Here is a 20,977-nt window from a genome sequence, read left to right as displayed (position 1 = left end):
CTCGCCTTACAACCTCTATGTCTTTGATTTCTTAACAGTTGCTGTACATGCATCATCTGTATGAATGTACATTCTACATCGCCATTGTGACTCCGTCCCACTAAAATTGTCCAATACATGCACTTGTTTCAATGCATAACAACAACCCAGCCTGGAAATGCATGTAAAACAATGAAATTAAACAGCAGAATTTAAGACAACAAAGGAATAGAGTTTAACCATGAGTTCTAAGTGTGCAATTAGGTGTGACAAGTGCAAATGGTTTATAAAGCTGCATGCTGAAATCCATGAAAGGAAAATGAGAAAATAGTATTCATATTAATTGGTCCTGTTCAGTGTTAAAAGACCTCATGTATTCAGCCATTAAACAAAGTACATGTAGATATATCCACTTTTTTCAGTTTTTTTCGAAACAAACACTGTTTTTTAATTATCCCTTCGAAGAAGGGAGGGCATATTGCTTTGCTGCTGTCTGTCGGTCGGTCCACCAACAGTTTCCATTCATTTTCTTTGCAAAGGATAAACATATTGAAATGAAATTTGGTATACAGGTTTATCATGATAATGTCCAGGTCAACTTCGATATTGGGTACGATCGAGCAATTTTCGACGGAGTTATGGCCCTTGGACTTAGAAAAATTTGAGTTATTTGCAGTTTCCGCTCATTTTCTTCACAGAGGGTGCACATATTAATATGAAATTTGGTATGCAGGTTTATCTAAATAATATCTAAGTCAAGTTTGATTTTGGGTATGATAGAGCAATTTCCGACAGAGTTATGCCCCTTGGACTTAGAAAAATTCCAAATATTTGCAGTTTACGTTCATTTTCTTTGTGGATGTTTCCAAGGAAGGAGGGCATAAGTGTTTCACAAACATCTCTTGTTGAAAATGGAGTTACAATGTAATTGCATCAAGCAGTATAAAGTCTATAATAAATCATGTAATACTCATGTGTTGATTATTATCTCTGCGATTTAAAAACTTTGATTTCAGCAAGTAGCTATACTTCTGGTTGCACCTTTAGACAACAAAAGCGGTCGAAACTGAAGTCCTAAAATTGATGTTTCTGTGACATATCAATAACAACAGTACTGCCGCTTCAAAATAACATACTTTTTATTTTATTTTTCAAATAAAAAATACATGTAGTTTGTTTTTCTTTTGCACAGGAATGTATTTTTACCCCAAAGCACATACCTTTGTATTCACAATATTAGTTTCAGAATTATACCTAATAAGAAAAATTGTATATTTATACACATCTAATACTTTGTGCCATTTACACTCTATTTTTCCTATGATTGTTATTTTCAAACAGGATTAGGAAAATATAGACTGCATTTTATGAATTTCTTCACTATACATTTCAAAATTCTCAATTAAATTTTATGTACTACAATGTACATCTATCTAATCAGATGATTTGAATTGAATCTAAAGAATATGGCAATTAATTACCAGAGATTGAACATTTTAGCAAGCACTGTATATTAAAATCAATCTCTCTCTCTCTCTCTTTCTCTCTCTCTTTCTCTCTCTCATAATACTTTGTTCATCAATAAATTGATCATTAAGGTAACTGGAAAAACAATATACAAATTGGTTTTGTTGGTCCCCTATGTGTACATAAAAGTCAATCAAGTGCATTTACACTTATAATAATTAAGATTGACAAAAGCTGTGTCTTAATTATATCTGAATTAAGCATAGTGTATAAAGGTATATGAATACACAATTTGATATACATATATCAGTCAATCTTGCTTAGATGCTAAGCACTGACCAAGGGTTGTTAATTTCACAGTTAAAAATGGAGATGCATTGGACTTGGACATGAATCAAAACTTTACAATATTTGGTAAAATAGAAAATCAGATTAGTGCTAACCAACCATGCACTCAAACATTTCACATTATGTTTGATAAACATGTATATTCATGATCAGGTAAATGACTGCTTGTCAGCCAAATTTAACACTTCAGAAGGCATTTTTTAAAAAAAATTGTTGCATTCTTTTTTGGCACTTTGGCAAAGATTATAAAATATATGAATTCACAACACAATACTATTATTAAACAAAAGCTACTCAAGTGTTTAAGGTGTGATGATAAAGATTGCAATTATAGCATTTCCAAAACAAGTAAAGCAATTAATCTCATTGAGAAAAAAAACATGCTATGAGCATAAATAATTCTGATACAATTAAAAATATACAAGAATGAACAGTTCTGGACATTTGAATGTATTGCACTTAAAAAAGCAAACAGAGTGTGATGGCACACAGACATGGATTTACATATAATAAATATACATGTATAATTTACGTTCAAAACTGAAAAAAGGCACATACATGTACTATTATGTACGTGCGCTTATTAAACAAAGTTAATATAAATTCATGTTTTGAGTTTGAATGGATAACCTGATTGAAGATGCATGTACAATCTTTTATTCATTCTGGTTTCATTTATAAAATCAATAAAAAGTGCCGGGAAAGTATATTTTTTAAATATTTGAAAATATTACAAAAGATCATAGTGTTTTAAAAAACAGTCATGTGCATGCAATACAATTGTATTTATTTACAGCCAAGACTGTTTTAGAATGGTTTTGTATTTCTCAAATTTTCTGTTGAATATTATTTTGGTTTTCATTTTAAAATCATGAAAATCATTTTGAAAAGATAATACAAATGTACACATAAAATACAACTAACATGGTTTCAAAATATTCATATACATGTATATATATGTAACATATTTTTTTAATGTTGATTCTTACGTAGATTTACATTCACAAGAGACATCATACAAACTGTATGGACAAAGTTGAAACATACACAAACAAATAAAAATAAACAGATAACAATAAATTAACAATAAATATCACTATCTTCAGTCAGCATCAATCAATTAATATCACAGAATGGGAGGCACAACTTCTTATCTTATGTGTCATTCAATGAGGAGCCTCCTTCTGGGCTGGCAGCGTTTTGATTGGTCTCTGGTTGTGATTGACAAGTCCTTTTAAATCGTGCCAAGAATCCTTCACTTTGACTTCTAGGAATTGCGATTCCTGAGCGAGGCAAAACATAAAGAAGTTAATTAAAGTAAAATTCAAGTTCACTTGTACAATATACAGTATAACAATGCCATTAAGTTTAATTATGACATGGCCCCTTTTTAATTACTATATACAATAACAAGAGGCCAATTGGCCTTAACGGTCACCTGAGTAGCATATATCCAATACACAAACTTGTCATGGAGTCTCATATATGCATCTAATTAATTTGGTTTCATACTGGAGTAGAAAAATTATAAATTTGTAATGACAACCACATTTAATTCAAACTGTGAAACCTATAATTTTGGTGAAAAACTAAAAGATCTGGTCTACAAAATAATGAATTCAGTTTTCCTTTCAGGTGTGTGGGAGTAAAGAAGATAATTTTTTAACGTTATATGCATTAACATCTATACATCCATTTTGGCCCTGCCCTAGAGTCAAAACCCATACCCCAGGGGACATGAACATTAAAATTTCAGTAGAGGACTTCCTGGTAAACATAATTATTAGTCGTTTTTTTTAATACAGATGTGTGAGAATAGAGAAGAAGATTTTTAAACATTATATGCATTAACACTTTATTGCCATATTGCCCCCCCCCCCCATGTCCTGAACCCCTGACCCAGGGGCCATGAATTTCACAATTTAGGTAAAGGAGATTGTGGATATCATAACCATGTATTCAGTTTTTTGCCCACATGTGTTGGAGTAGAGAAGAAGATTTTTTAAGATTTAAATCATTTTTACTATATGGCCATATTGGCCCCACCCCAGAGCATGAACACCTTACCCAGGGGTCATGAATTTCACAATTTTAGTAGAGAGCCTCATGGACATCATAATCATGCATTTAGTTTTTAACAAATATATATGGGAGTAGCGAAGAAGATTTTCTAAGATTTAATACATTTTTACTATTTGGCCTAACGGCCCCATCCCAGAGCCTGAACCCCTGACCGAGGGGTCATGAATTTCACAATTTAGGATGAGGGCTTCATGGACATCATTATCATGCATTTAGGTTTTAACAAATATATATGATAGTAGAGAAGAAGATTTTCTAAGATTTAATACATTTTTACTATTTGGCCATATTGGCCCCTCCCTAGAGCCTGAATCCCTGACCCAGTAGTCATGAATTTCACAATTTAGGATGAGGGCTTCATGGACATCATAATCATGCATTTAGTTTTTAACGAATATATATGGTAGTAGAGAAGAAGATTTTCTAAGATTTAATACATTTTTACTATTTGGCCATATTGGCCCCTCCCTAGAGCCTGAATCCCTGACCCAGGGGTCATGAATTTCACAATTTAGGAAGAGGGCTTCATGGACATCATAATCATGCATTTAGTTTTTAACAAATATATATGGTAGTAGAGAAGAAGATTTTCTAAGATTTAATACATTTTTACTATTTGGCCATATTGGCCCCACCCTAGAGCCTGAATCCCTGACCCAGGGGTCATGAATTTCACAATTTTGGTAGAGGGCTTCATGGACATTATAACCATGCATTCAGTTTTTTCCTCACATGTGTGGAAGTAGAGAAGAAGATTTTTGAAAATTTGGCTTTTTTTGCATATTTGGCCCCGCCCGTGGCACCCCAGGGGTGGTAGAGCCATAAATTTCACAATTTAGATTCTTCTTACCATAGAGATGCTTCACACCAAAAATGGTAACGATTGGCCTGGTAGTTTTCAAGAAGAAGTTAAAAATGTAAAATTGTTAACGCACGACGCACGACGCACAGACGCACGACGCACAACGCACGACGACGGACGAAGACCAATTGCAATAGGTCACCTGAGTGACTCAGGTGACCTAAAAATCTATATTTGTTGCCCATTTCATGATAATCAAGTTACAACTGTCAAATACTTGTACGGTAATTTTCTTCAGATATAAAATCGTATTAATTTGATAATTACTGTTGAATCGTATGTAAAAGTGAGATACCAATGTGAATCTACTTTTTCTAGGTCTTAATGTTTGTTGTTTTGTTTTCCTTCAAATCATAATCTGTATTCCTGAGTTTGATATCAATTAGTAGGTAATAAATGACATTGAAGCAGGGATGATTGGATATTAGTGACAGTTAAATACTAAAGTACATACATGTACATGTATAAGACACATTTCAAAACAGTAACAATATTAGAAGCCAGAGCATCCCTTTGCAAAATAAAATGAGTTTTTTGAAAGTGATCTAATATAACTTTTATTCTTTGAGTCAATACATGTTTACCTAGTCATTTATTGTGCTGTAATGTTAACTTAAAGCTGAACACAGCTCGTAAATAGGCACTGTCCGCCATATTTCTCTTTAATCACTGCTGTCCCTACAACCCTTATATAAGGGACAGACCTTAAACAGTTCAAAGTACTTCGCTGTAGAGGTCTCACCTGTGAGGACGTACATTTTGCCTCGCCGTGTTACCCGGTCGCGATGAAACTATCAAATTTTACGCACTTTTTGAAGCCAGGAGAATACTAACATCAAATAAATTGGTCAATGCATTATTTACAAACAGAAAATGAACATAAGATAAGAAAAAAACGCATAAAATCTAAAGACCACAAAAGGAATACTACATGTCGGCCACGAGGTTCAGGTGTGCAATCGGGTGTTACGAAATCGAAGGGTTTACATGTAGGCCTATATACCAGGTATCTGTGTGACGGTGCCTATTTACGAGCGGTGTTCAGCTTTAATTGCACATAAAATTTAAGTTATATAATTATTCAATAATTTCTGAAAAATTTCACCAAAAACTTTGGAAATGCTGAATGAAATTCTCCACTCTTTTATCAGTAAACAAATAGAATATAAGTTTAGCAATAATAATTAATTAATAGTGTGATAGATACAAATTAAGTACCATATTTACAATATTCACAATATTGAGCCTTGATGAGATTTTGTCAGAAATGGAACATTTGATCTCTCCCCTAAAAACTCTATTGTAACATTTCTGATCATACATGTGTACATATATATAAGAAGTATGATTGCAAAGAAAAAGAAAGAGTTTTCTTGAAAGTTTCATCATTCAACAAAAACTTGTTTTCTAAAGATGAATTAGCATCATTCATGCAGAAGATACTAGAAGAATGTATACTACTAAGAAAGTTATTTCTGAATTTATTTTTACCTCATTTTTTGAAGAATTTCAAATTAAAAAACGATGCTGAAACACAAAATGCAAGAGCTACTAACACCATTCAAACATGTATACTGTACATCTTCATGCAAAACAACGACCATTTTGGTGCACATACATGTACATCCATGCAGGCCCAAAGAAAACATTGGGGACTATTTGTCTCCTAATCCCTTCTCTTTATTTCATATTTTCATTTTTTGTCTTTTGAGTAATTTGCCCTCTTAGCTTGGCTATCAAAAATGTTTTTCCTTTTAAAGTTATAAATAAAAAATAGGTAATCTTCCCAATTTTCTTCCTCTTTGGGCGCGCATTATACGTCAGCTACAGACAGATATACATAAACAAAAATACATGTACATACATGAATCTAAAGAATGAAAAAGTCCTATTCAAAACTGTTTCTAAAATTACTTCACGTTCAATACCATTATGGTACCATGGATTTAACAACTTCTGAATACTGACTGATCATAATAAGTACATTGTACTGATGTGAAGTCATACATGCAGTCCAATTTTTTTTTTTTTTTAAAACCCTCAAAATAAAAATAAACTGATGTGGAAAAAGACAAACACAATGAGCACAGACTTACAACAATAAATGAACCTGCATTGGTCATGATTTAGATTACATACGAGGTTTAGGGGCATTTTCCGCCTCCTCACATGGAATTAGACCTTGTTTTTTCAAATTGAGGACAGAGTCTGCTATAATGCGCGCCGTGCTTCGTTGATATCCTCCACTGGTTACCATCAGAATTGGAATGTTTCGACTTCGCACATGACTGAACACAAGCCTGTCTCTTTCAATGATTCCCTGAAGATGTTGATTATTTGTATTAAACGTACATGTATCGCTTTTTAGACTTTTTAATTAGAGTTAATATTTATTAATAATAGCATTGTTTCAATATCAATCATGTCAATATATCAAACATGTGGATGTTTATGTATTATATGAAATATGCAACACGATAAACTGGTACATTATTGTAAAAAAAAAATAAAATTAACAACTAATGTTGAATATTCTCTATAACATGAATATTTTTTGATGTAATGTAGAAAAAAAGACCTTTTTTTTTTAATATTACCAACAGGCCTGTTCAGCAAGGCAGGCACAAGCAAGCACTTGCCAAATATTTTGTAGAGATAGCAATTTATTATCGGGTGCTACATGCCTCTTGTTTATCATCCTAACAAATCAGTAGATAGAATGGAACTGTTAATACAGACTTTATGTACCTGAGCAGTGATTGAGAGGTTGCCCAAGGGGTCCCCTTCCAGTATATCGGTCCCGGCGTTATAGACCACCGCATCCGGCTGAAACTCATCCAAGGCCTCATTGGTGTGTCTAAAAAATGACATTTTTTAATTCATTATTCTGAATACATACACTGTAACTTCATCTTTAATAATATAATTACTAGATATTCTGAATAATTAGTTATCATCAATGATGACAAATAAACGTTTAGTGCATATAATTCTGGAAAATTGATGTCAGATAAAACTTATTAGTCTCACCAATTTACTTGACCCATTTAAACTCTAATTCATCTAACCCATTTACTTGATCTGGATGAACACTAAAATATCTCATCTGTTTACAGAACCAGATACTAGTAAACACTACTCTACATGTACTGAGTAACTCATCTGTCTAAGTAGTACTACTAGAGCCAGGTAAACAGTTAAACACTAATTTACAGGTATCTCAACTGTCTACTTGAGTTTGGTAAACAGTTAAACACTAATTTACAGGTATCTCAACTGTCTACTAGAGTCAGGTAAACAGTTAAACACTAATTTACATTTAACCCAACTGTCTTCTAAAGCCATGTAAACAGTTAAACACTAATTTACAGGTATCTCACCTGTCTACTAGAGCCGGGTAAACAGTTAAACACTAATTTACAGGTATCTCAACTGTCTACTAGAGTTAGGTAAACATTTAAACACTAATTTACAGGTAACTCACTTGTCAACCAGAGCCAGGTAAACTTTGTCATCTGTGAAGTGCTGGAGTTCTACCTTCTTGTTTATGGCACCTGCAAATCAATTTTTTATACAGATGGTGAATAAATTGTATCATTCAAATTATACCATAAAATTTACATTCACTGTTAATATATTTCCTACTTTCAGAATGGCACAATTTTATATTTATATCTTATTTCATTTCCTTTAAAATAAATTATACATGTATCCACCTACACAATTGTTATTTTAAGCAAAAAAATTTAAATCCAAAATATATGTATGTTACTGAGCAGTGTTAAAAATTGAAAATCTTGATGCGCTTTTAATCCTGAACATATGGGAGAATATATTAGCATATTGCATGAATTTATCAGAAAAACATTTACTTTGAATTTAATGTCAAATGTTATATGTGATGTAATGTTATACAATCAGATCAATGTATTACGTTTTGCATAGCCATCGTGGGGATAGATCCCCCTGTTATACACATCCATTATGTACACTCTTTTGTCGTCCATAAAGTCTCGCTCATGTCCATTCCCCTGAAAACATAACAGGTGCTCTGGTTTTAATAACTAAGTCACAAATAAATTTGTTTCATGTACATGTACCACCATCAGAACAAATTGTATCAAGTATAAATTAGTCATTAAGTACTTGAAACAACTTGGCTTGTATGGTCAATAACATAAAATTTGGATACTCTCATTACCAATACATGACTGTGTAACCCTATCATAAAAAAAAATCCAACAGGAAATAATTCACACTGCTTCCTTAAAGTGAAGCTTGGTACTGTCTCTACAGAACTTTTCCATATCCACTCACACTTTCATTGTTTTAATTGTAAAATAATAAATCAACATTATTACCTGATGAGCATCTAGATCAATAATTAGGACCTTGGAGATTCCCTGCAGTCGATCAAACATGAAGTGGATGGAGAGAGTGATGTCAGCATAGGCACAGAACCCCCCTCCCCGGTCAGCCGAGCAGTGATGGAACCCCCCGCCAATGTTGATGGCCCATCCTCTCTCCTGGGCAAGCTTTCCTGCCTGTCGGTAGTGGAATGTGATCAAGTGTTTATGTGATCATCTTGCATTCTTTGAAAGTACATGTACTTGTACTTCCCAGTTTTATGAATGTGAAATCATGATAACCCCCCCCCCCCCCAAAATCATCTTAAACCTCTTTACATACTAGGTTAAAAAATGTTATTACATTTGTATATGTATGTAAAACAATATACATGTATCTATATATAACCTAGCTAAACTCAGCTACTCCAATACTTGTGTATGTACTTTGCTCTCACTGTCAATTAAATGCATGAATGGCAATACATGCATTGTGTTATACATGTACTAGACTTATGTCACTACCAAGATTTTTTTTTCAAACTAATGTCATGCCAATTATATTACACCTCGCATTATTTGCAACCTTGTGTACCAAGTTGTCTTTATGCTAGTCCTTCCAAGCTATGGATTAGATTCGGAAAGGGACAAGCAAATCCACAAGCAGACATTTTACATTCTTGATGTAATGGTTATTTTAAAAGTAGTAGTACTATACAGAGTACTGATTCCAGTGAGCAGTACTGACCAGGATGGTGCCACCTGTGTGGTATCTGAATGGACGGAGCACCTTCCTCTGTACAATGAAGTTTGGGAGGAGAGCCACTGGTGGCACCTCTGTTATCTGGGCCACGTTGATGCTCCACTACAAAGAAACAGCAGAGATCACTCAAAACAAGGGAGGAATGGAGGGACGGCTTATCTTTAAGCAAGCTCATTTCATTTATGCTTTCTTTGAGACTTTCCCCTAAACATACCTAGCTTTTATCTTTCATTACGGAATTATTAACATGCAGCTATTATTTATTTTCAATAATTGAATGTGTTTAGAGAAAATCTTTGAATGTTGAAACTGCTGCACCTGTTGAGCCTAATAGCTACAGATCCCATTCAACCATTTTTATGTGAAGTCGATGCAAAGGGAACTTTAAACACTATATGATTAAAAAGAGATAACTCTTCCGTCAATTTTTGTTAATAATTAATTGCTAGATTTTTTTTTAACTATAAGAGAATGTCACATGGCCACTCATTCAATCTCAAAAGAAAACTGAGAGAGACTCAAGAGTTACAAGCTCAAAATGAAAACAATGATCAATTAGTCTTCGTTCTTTAGTTTATACTACATTATCACTACAACAGATATAGATTTGAACAACGATACAATGTATTATCATGATACACATATATTATGTACATTATTATCTATATCAATAGGTTTAACAACACACTTACAAGAGGATATATTAAATAAAAGTTATAAAGGGACAGAATAAAATTAAAACAATATAACAAAATGTACTTTGTGTGGGGATCATATTCAGAGTTTGGCTTTACCTAATTTACATGTATAAACATTTGTAAATGTGTACTCCTTTTTTCCTAACTTTCCATGGAAGATTTCATGCAAATTAATTTTTTCATTTTATTTGATGACTATATATGAACGTGAAGGTCAACATGTGCAAGTGTATGATTCTGATCATTAATGATTGAATACATGCAAGTGTCTTAAAGACTGCTGTTTAAAAATAAAGCTGCTATATTAATTTTCATATGTTAAATATTAAATATATTACAAAACAATATTATTAATCATATATAGATGGGTTCTTGGAATCTTAAATAATGATGAATTAAAAAAAAATACACAAATGGATAATGATTTGAAAGTAAAATCCACGTCTTGATATGAATTAATACTTATATGTACATAAAGTATAAATCATGCAGTTAGAAGACAATACAAATCACTTTAATACTCAGTGTTTACGTCATGCATATTAATAGTTATTTCTGATTCTCTGCTCTGCTTTATGCATGAATCATCTCTACATGTGTTATTTATATACCCCCCCCCCCCTTCAGAGAGCTGTGGTGCCATGCAGTACATGTAGTGGTGCCTCTGGGAGTGTTCATCTATATAAGCAGTATAGTACTGTATGTAATCTATTAAAGCAATATACTATGTGTAATCATTCAACTAGTGTGTCAGTTAACAGTTAATTATTAATTAGTCAGTTAATTAACAAACCAGCTTATATTGCTTTAAAGTAAAAAAAAAAAAAATACTGAACATTGTCATATATGTCGTTATATCCTAATTCTTAGATTTATAAAGTAAAATTCTAGTAAAAAAAAAAATTTGAAAAAAAAATTGTGTTATGTCTAACACAAATCTTTGGGACTAACATTTATGAAGACTAACCGTACAAGTCAAAGGGAATTTATATGAAAAAATATCTATGTTGTATAATATAATATAATGGTATTATACCGGTATGTACCTTTCTAATTTTGACACTGTGAGTATTCAAAGTTCATTTACACCATTTTTCAATTGTATAAATTTCCTAAAATGACACCTGTTTATTATGGCAACTGTACAGGAATTGATTTTTGTGAATTGTTAGTGTTTACACTTATTTAGTCTATAGCTCATTTGTTAGTAACTAAACAGGTTAAGTGAAATGATATGATCAATGATGACCACACTGATATAAATTAGCCCCGCCAATTTTCTAAACAGATAAAAACAATGTCCCAGTAGTGACCACTGACCAGAAAAAATGTTAATGTGATTTTTTTTTCAAAATCTCCATTTAATATACACAACTCCGCCTTCCAGGGATTTGAATCTGTGTAACATATATACAAGAGTGGGCAGCAGGCACAAACATTTGACAGGTGACCGAACAAGTACAATGTATAAAATAGGAACAACACAAGTTCATGTATATAACATGTACATAGAAAATCCAGGTCTTGACTTTGAAAAATAAAACACAGCAGATTTTTATGTTTGTTAGAACATGGTCATTGTGTTGACATTGCTTCAAAGACATCACTTGAGAAACAAGGAAATACACAATATATTTTTCCCCAAATGATTTAGAGTGGATCAGTGTAATTGAGGTCAAATCTGCTGTGTTCGAGGATTATATAAAGATGATCCATTGCTTCCTATCTACCAAAGAGGGTTCAACAGGATTCATAAAAAAGATATACCGGTATTCTATATTTATAAATGTCAGGAAATTCCCCCATTTAATTTTGAAAAAGTTTTAAACATTTTCGAAACTTTTTATTCAACATCATATATATATATAATATGTTCTATATAATCCTGTTTTGAATTATACAACCCCCCACTCCCTCTTCAGATTACAAGTGATCCACAACACTAAGTCTGACAAATTTATGCAGGGTCAGAATTGAAATGATTGTCGGATAAAAAGCATTGACTACATTCTCACACATAACGTACAGCAAATTACAACATCATGTACTATATAGCGTAACGTGCATGGAGTCAAATATTAAAAATAACTCAAAAACACTACTTTTTTACAAACATCAAATAAATGATCAAAGTTCTAAGTGGAGAAGTTTTGTAGAGCTATAAATCATTACCTTAAAGTCTCATAAGTGTATAACATGTATAATACTCACTTTTCAGCCAAAACTTGATCGAAAGTGGGGGGAATGTATCAAACTTATAAGGAACAAAATTTCAACCCATTTTTTCAGAGTGTCTTTCTGCCAGGATACCCCAAAGTACTGGTATAACAGCTGATATCACGGTATGGTACCTCCTCTCTAGTTTATTATTTGTACTTTTGTAGACTGAATACATGTATTCCAATATATCACCATCTTCATTTACAAATATATTTTCTTGATTACCGGTAATTATGATATTTCTTAGGAAATACCAACTGATCTGAAGTGGAGGCAAACAAACTTATTTTTAAATGTTGCTTTGAATAGAAGAACTTTATGGCCAATGCTGAGTTATCAACTCAAGCGTGATAAACTAAAAAAACAAAAACTTTTTCTTTGCTTCGATGGAAGTAACACTAAGCTACAAGAACTATTCAGGAAGATAACAAAGCTCCAGATCATCTTTCGACAAGACAAAGATTGAATGAGTGACACAGAAATTACCTCATCCACTCCCTCAATAATAGATGACAGCTGTCAGAAACAATTTTAAAATGGTCTGTATCGTCAATTTTATCATTTTTTTGTACACATAAATTGAATTACCAATGCAATCACCTCAGTCCTGAGATCATGAGTAGGTTGATGCATACAATTACACAAGGTAATTAGAATATTTTATCATTCAAACACAGAATAATAATCAAAAAATGGAATGTAAGAGAGAGGAACATTTTATGGCATTCAACACAGTTTAAATATATATGACAATTATCTGAATAACACATTGTGTATTTATGGAAATAACTCCTTATTTTATAACTGTTTGCAGTATATGTTATTCAAGATGATTTGTAATTGTTCAGAATTTACAAAATTTCATTTCAAAACATTTTTATGCAAGTACAAATTATCAAATCTTTCGAAAAATACCTATATATCGATTTGTAACTGAGTCAAGCTTTTTCTTGGACTTACTTTCAGGTTATTGAGGTATCCCTTGGTGTGAACAACCAATAAGTCCCTCTCTGTGGCCTCAGTAGCCCTCACCGTGGTGTCATCACGGATCATCCCCGCATCTATGTATTCATACACAAAATGGTAATTTTGTTTTTTCTTTAATTTATTTTGATAATTATGAAAAAAAATAATTTTAAGTTGATAATCATGAAAGAGAATCATTGGAACAAAATCAAATAAAATCAACAACAATTAAGATAAAAAAAAAACAATAAAATGTTTTCATCTTTCAAAAATAACTTGTTCAATAAAATGTTATGTAATTAATCTGAACATTTACATGTAAATATGAATATTATAGACCTTTCAAGAATCCATAAACCTTCCCCCATTTCCCTGCATCAAATGGGTGAAGTTTCTCCAATCCAAGGAACCCAATGTTGTATTCTGGAGAATAGATGATGGGCCACTGTGTGGGCCTGATCTCCTGATATAGAGATGTCTCGTGGAGTTCCCTTGTTGTTTTTGGATTTTCTTCTTCCATTTCATAGGATTATTCAAACATCACTTACAATTAGGAAGTCTAAAAAACGAGAACATATATATCGAATTTAATTTGAGAGAGAGAGAGATCAGAGAGAGAGAGAGATCAGAGAGAGAGAGAGAGAGAGAGAGAGAGAGAGAGAGATTCACATGGACTTTCAAAACCTCCAAAAAGTATACTATAAATTTACAGTGCCTTTTTTATGATGTAATATCCAATAAACAGCTGATTCAGACTAACCTGCCAAAGTCAAGACATACGAAATCGTTTTAGGTTCATTGAAGTGGTTGCTAAATTTTTCGAGTGGTTTAGTTATTCTAAAGCAGTTTGATTGGTCGAAAAAATGTTCATCAATTTCAGCGTTACCCAGTTATCCCTTATTTTCTGTAAAAACTAGTCATCTCTTCACCATGACCATACTCCTGTGACAGTCGACATTCCCTGTTTACATTGCCGGGACGTGGTAAAGCCAGAAATTTAAAAAAAAATTAAAGATTTTTAAAAGATCAATATTTTTGGTATGCTTTTTATCTTAATTGAATGAATAAAAAAAATCAATAAGAATTTTCATTAATCTTCGATGAAATATCTTAAACCCTAATTCATAGTCTTACCTCGAAACATTCCAGGGGCGATGTAAAAATAATTGCAGAAGCCCAATATCGAATCAAAATACGTTTTACATATCCACTTCGGATTAGAATTCAAAATGGCGGTAGTTTGAAAGCAAAAGAAACCTCTAATGATCTCATAGATATATTTTTATCTATTGGAAGAAAATCATAAATTGGGAATCTGCATGATGTCTGCGTCAAAGAACAAACAAAGTAAGGGTTGTGTTAAAACAATTGTTCTCAGAACTTATCGGGCACTAACTAAAGAATTTTTCAGGTTGGACAGGGCCCATCTTTTTATGGACGTTTGGTGGTATGACTCTTATTGTCTAGTCAAACGACGGTTTGCCTGTTTGATATCCCTTTTCTACAAAATGGGAGACATTTTCGTTTAATTTGGATTATGCTTTTTGGACACCTTACCACACAGTCAAATGTCACACAAATGAAATACCTAAATATAGTCACAATGATTATATACAAGGTTCTCTCTCGAATTGCAAGATGTATTTTTTTGGGGGGGGGGGGGGGGGGGAGTGATAGAGAGCGAGGGGTGATGAGTCCTATTCAACTATGCGACCTGAACCCAGATATCGCTTATATTTCACAGGTCCAGTACAATCACTAGATTTATCTACATAGCTTGATTTACCTACATAGCTTAATTTACCTACCTGAAGTAGGTTTATTTAGCTACTCAATCATACTTTTGTCTTAAATGGGCATTTGTACTAAAAGTCGCACTAAGGTGCTGCAGCAATTTTCAACTTTGAACTGATCTGAAAACAATTCATAAAAAAATCACTCTTAAAACTGTTGCTCTTTTTGTGCAAATGCAGTCAAAGTTTTAAAAGTTTTGGGGCTATGTATAACTGTTTATGTGTTACCAAACAGCTATTTTCTAAATGGGACAACAAAGAAGAACAGTTCTGGTTAACATGATCATTGATGATTGATTGGTAATAATTCAGCACAATATAAAGCAATCGCACTTATCCATGCCTCATCGCACACAAGGTGTCATACAGTTAATCAAACAATAGAAATGCACGTTTTCCTTAAAACTGCTCAAATGCAGCGATGTTTTAACTATTTTTGCTCTGGATTGCTTTTACAAAACTACACAGTAAAAATATAGATTGACAGTTCCTTGCGACTTTTTGTCTGTTTTACATAAAATGCAAAATTGCATAAAGGTAACTAAATAAACCTACTTCAGGTAGGTAAATAAAGCTATGTAGGCAAATCAAGCTACGTAGCTAAATCTAGTGATTGTACTGGACCTGTTTCACATGTTTCATGATAGATAGAATGTTCTATCGTTAAAATGACAGATGTCCTATGGACCCAGTTTAACGATAGAATTCATCCCTTTTTCTTACTTCGTAGCAAATTTAAAACATAAATCGCATTGCGTGTCACCTAAATTTTCACATGATTGATCTCAAATACTTTTATAATCCCATTTTACCATATCAACTGTTTTTGCAACGAAATGATGTGACAGTTTTTATATCCAAGACGGCTGCAATGAGTGCTTTCTGCTATAAAAGGTAGTGGGTAAATACATAGATTTCTATTTAATATGAGAACAATAAATTGTAATGTCAGGTGCCTGTGCCCAGACCAACTTTATTTGACCTTGGATTATACATTTCTTTAGTTACACGCCATGGTGTAAACAAATCAATATAAGTCAAGTCAATGCATTTGAAACTCGGATAAATGCAATGTGGCATTAACCCAATTTACTAATTCTACGGGGTTACATTTATTCATGATGGTAAATTAAACTTTGATCATGTTGATATTTTTAATTTTTGAAGTTAAATTTTACTTACCAGATGAATGGTAAATAATTGTAACTAAGAATTACGCCATTTCATATTTTGAATGAAAGTTATCTTTTGAAACATGAACATTAATTATTTGCAACTTTCTTACAGCATTTGCATTTGTGTATACATACTAATATATATCAAATAATGTATATGTTCAATAAGCTAAAGGTTGCTCACTCAATCAACATTTAATATTTTTTTTACTATGAAAATTAAAAGATTAAATTAAAGTTCTCTATGGAAAGAGTAGAACAAAAGTCAGAGTGATATCTAATGAAGCACTTTAAATTTCAGATATGGCTGAAGTTGCTTCAGCAAGAAACAGATTTGATGCAGCATTACAGCTCCTGGTTGACAAGAGGGATGATGGGTATGACATTCTGTAAACACTAAATCAAATGTACTTTTATCCAGTGAACATAGTTAAGAGGTTTATTTGAAAAAATGTTGACTGACAAATTATAGAAATGTTTGATGAATTTTTATTTATCTTCCCCTCATTGTATTTTGTAGACAAGAATCAAGTGATGAAGGTGGAGAAATAGATATTTGTCTCAGGTTTGTCCATTATGTTTGTTTCAGAAAGTTTTGTTGTACACATGTGCATTCAAATTTGAAAATATTGATTGAATTGTTAGTAGTATCATACATAGATTTTGAAAAGTGAAAAATAGAGAACAGACACAGATTCTACTAACAGTAATTTCAATAGAAATTCTTTGAAGAATCAAATGTTTAAGAATTTAACTTGAATTTCAATTATTTTCTCAAGTAAATCAGAAAAACAATAGATAACAAATACATGAACATAAAGGCGTATTAGTAACAATTTTTCCAATTTTCCATACGCAAGTTAGTACCGGTAAAGGTAGTTTTATTTATCAATTATTTCTGTTCCAGTGAACCATCACCAGTTCACTCCCCTAGCAAACGGTCTTCCACCAATCGAGGAAGAAAGAGGAAGAGAGCTAAAGATGATTCTGACTACGAGATGGGGCAATATCAACGTAGGTACCCATAGAATTCTGTGTATAAATGCAAGACATTTCTGGAATATATTTGATTCAATTTAAAACTGGTATTTAAAGCAATATGAGCTGCATTTTTCATGTTGAATTTTTTTTTTACTAAAATGTTCTTTTCTACTAAAATGTTAAGAAGCCTTATTTGGAGCAAAATTGAATTATTGTCGTCCTGTACAAAAATTGATTTGCTATATATTCCTTAGAAGAGAAATATTTCCTTTGACAAAACTTAATGATTTTTTCAAATCTTATTTATCATAAATGTTTAATTTATATGCAGACTAAGCATGCTAGCAGGTTTTTGCAGCAAAATAATATTCTAGAAAATACAGCTCATATTGCTTTAAAAATGTTTAGAATAGTGAAAATCTTAAGAATTATAAATGCCTCTTTGTTTATATTGTTAGTAGATAAAAGAAAGATACACTGTACATGTATTAGAGATACTGTTTTGTGACTTTAGTCGTTCATTCATGAATAATTATGCAGTCATATTAAAAATATCATATGATGCTGAATTAACTGCATATAGATTTCAATAGAAATATAAAAATCACATGTACTTCTAAATGCTCTGCTAAGAGTTCTGCTGTACAGTATAACTGAGATTCTCCAAGCATGGTATATGATGATACTGTATGTAATTCAGACTAACTTACACCCTTCACAGACACATACATCATGAAGCTGTTTGATCGCAGTGTGGACTTGGCCATCTTTGATGAGGATTCTCCTCTGTATCCGATTTGTCGGGCGTGGCTGAAGAATAGTCCCCACAGCCGAGACCCTCCCCCACAGTCACCGGAGCCCGAGGCTCCAGCACCCACAAACAGTGAGGAAGAGGTAGGCATTCTTTGCTGTTCATTTTTTACATGTTAACATATTCATTACATAAAAACAGTGAAAAAATTATGCAGAAAACTACTACACTGCCTTTTGATATACATATGCAAAATAAATACTTTCTTATGCAGTATCCATACGATATGATATGGTGATCAAACAGCTTTAAGAGAAATGGCACTTGATTATGGCAAAAATAAATGGGAAGCAAAATAAATGTAACATTGTATACAGTGTTTCTTTGAGAAACTGTAAAATCTTTAAAAAGCTACCGGTACATATTTTTAAAGATGTGCATAACTAGTAAAATATTAATCATGGCTATTTATCCTCTTCATATTGCAGACAGAGAGAATTCCAGATATATACAAGATGCCCCCTCCCATAAAACAGGACCCTGATGACCACACAGACTACAGAATACCCCACCCTGTACCCCAACCCAAGACCTACTTCTTCATATCGGTAAGATCCTACACGGAACCCCGGACTATAACTCCCTTTTCGTTGTATATAGCCCCCACCCTTTACCCAAAGCAAAGACCCACTCTTTAAAGCTGAACACACTCTGAAATAGGCTTCATTGCGCAGGTATATAAACTCTTTTGATTATGTTACACCTGATTGCACATAAAACCTGATCTAAGATTTTGTGTATTTATTTCTTGTTTTATGTGCATTTTTGCTTTTAAATTATGCAGTTACCTGTATATTTGATGTTAGTTTTCTCCTGGCTTGGAAAAAGTGCTTAAAAATTTGATAATTTCATCACAACTGAGTAACACAGCAATGTAAGATGTACGTCCACACAGGTGAGACCTCTGCAGGGAAATATTTTGAACTGTAAGAGGTCTGCAAGTTAAACAGGGGTTGTAGGGATAGATATGATGAAAAGACACAGTTGAACTTCCATATCTCAAACACTGTTATCTCGAATACAATGGATATGTCGAGGTGATTTGTAAGTTCCAACCACTTATTGTTTAAGTTTTTTACCCTCGATATCTCGAATAATTGGGTATCTCGAAGTTTTTAAACATTCCCATTTAGTTCGAGATAACGAAGTTTGACTGTATATAGTTTTACTGTACAGTTTTAATAACAATGAATCCCCCACTTTGTACCTCAAATTAACATTTTGGTAATTGGATGGATTGATATATCAGATTTTTTTGTAAGCTGTCTGTTGATATTTATTGACTATTGTCAGCTTTTTTAACAAATGACAAATTTTGTCATGATCACATTAAGCTACCCAACAGTAATGTGGTTTGACCACATGTAGACCCGATTGTGATTGCATTGGATGATGGTAAGGTTTTGATTTTGATTACAGGATGCAGACGATGCTCCCCCGGCGGAGAGTTTACTATTGAAACACATGGAGAGGTGGAAGCAAGTGCGCCAAAGGTCAGAACATTGAACAAGACATGCTTTATTGCATGACTTAAAGTGATTTTTTTTTGTGTGTTGGAAGGTGAGGAGACATGTCAGCCTTGATAATGAGGGTAAATTACAAATTAAATATGAAAAATCTTTTTTTTTTCAGCTGGATCGATCAGGGAAGGATAAATGAGATGAGGTACGGGGAGAGCATGCAGCTACTGCGGGATATATTTGACTGTCAGATGAAAGATGTCTAGCTAGTGATGTAACCTGAGACTGCCATTCTTCCTCATTTATCATGTTTCAGCCTTAACATGACTTTTCTGAAGTGTTGTAAAGCATTCTGCAACTGCAATATATAAAACATTCTCATTTGTCATATAATTTGCTGTTTTATTATAAGATAGTCTTATTTTGTCATGATTTTTCTCAAAAGTATTTTTGGTGACCATGCACCCATATAAAATGCTTCAGTTTCATTATGTATTACAGTATCTTTTCTCGAAATGAAGTTCTAATATTGTTTAACAATTTATAAAACATGTACCGGGTATTAGAATGTTGTCTTGCATTGTAAAGTGTATGTGCTATCGCAGGTATTATGTAAAATTTGATTGTTTGTAAAATATAATTAAGTATGTCAAGATGAAGTATCTCCTCATTAGAAATCAAACAATATATTGAAGAATAATTTAAATGTGTTATATCAACTTTGTCTGAGAGAAGAAATATTAAGTCTTGATCATTTAGTTATTCTTGTTTTAGAACTTATGAAACAAGTTTTTCTCACAATTTGTCTAGTTTCAGGCATCATAAATATTATTATTAAATAATATTTGTTTGATAAATTCTCATTTGAAATTGAATGGTTAAAAGAAATATTAATCCATTAAGTATAACAACAATCAATTTATTGGTAAACAAACAAACAAAGTCATAAATAGAAGCCCATGAAATCATGGGAGAAACAAATACAAGTGAAGAAACAACAATTATAACATAAGTTGTTGTTATTAA

At 32.6% G+C, this 20,977-nt stretch overlaps 2 protein-coding genes across 6 annotated transcripts; one reads left to right on the top strand and one right to left on the bottom strand.

Annotated features, from left to right (window-relative positions):
* Positions 1 to 1,100: 1,100 nt before the first annotated feature.
* On the bottom strand, positions 1,101 to 14,745 carry LOC105322361 (histone deacetylase 11). 5 transcript variants are annotated; one of them, XM_034450017.2, is made up of 12 exons: positions 14,492 to 14,685; positions 14,071 to 14,290; positions 13,726 to 13,826; positions 13,252 to 13,281; positions 9,833 to 9,949; positions 9,100 to 9,282; positions 8,673 to 8,769; positions 8,223 to 8,292; positions 7,487 to 7,595; positions 6,878 to 7,058; positions 6,230 to 6,265; positions 1,101 to 3,077 (listed from the first exon to the last, which is right to left on the bottom strand). In XM_034450017.2, exons 2-11 carry the CDS (start codon positions 14,249 to 14,251, stop codon positions 6,231 to 6,233), a joined length of 1,104 nt encoding a protein of 367 aa, XP_034305908.2. In that variant the 5' UTR covers positions 14,252 to 14,290; positions 14,492 to 14,685; the 3' UTR covers positions 1,101 to 3,077; position 6,230. The 5 variants fall into 5 exon arrangements, with proteins under 5 accessions (XP_034305908.2, XP_011419317.3, XP_011419315.3 ...); XM_011421015.4 differs by lacking the exon at positions 6,230 to 6,265 and having other exon boundaries at positions 14,618 to 14,745; XM_011421013.4 differs by lacking the exon at positions 6,230 to 6,265 and having other exon boundaries at positions 14,492 to 14,684.
* Positions 14,746 to 14,919: 174 nt separating this feature from the next.
* Positions 14,920 to 20,752, top strand: LOC105322362 (protein lin-37 homolog). Its single transcript, XM_011421019.4, has 8 exons — positions 14,920 to 15,078; positions 17,001 to 17,076; positions 17,220 to 17,264; positions 17,607 to 17,713; positions 18,402 to 18,574; positions 18,920 to 19,039; positions 19,911 to 19,984; positions 20,124 to 20,752. Exons 1-8 carry the CDS (start codon positions 15,051 to 15,053, stop codon positions 20,215 to 20,217), a joined length of 717 nt encoding a protein of 238 aa, XP_011419321.1. The 5' UTR covers positions 14,920 to 15,050; the 3' UTR covers positions 20,218 to 20,752.
* Positions 20,753 to 20,977: the final 225 nt, after the last annotated feature.

This window comes from Magallana gigas, chromosome 4 (assembly GCF_963853765.1).
Source record: "Magallana gigas chromosome 4, xbMagGiga1.1, whole genome shotgun sequence".
NCBI lineage: Eukaryota > Metazoa > Mollusca > Bivalvia > Ostreida > Ostreidae > Magallana > Magallana gigas.
The sequence above is the reverse complement of the archived record's forward strand: the minus strand, read 5'-3'. Positions and strand labels throughout refer to the sequence as shown.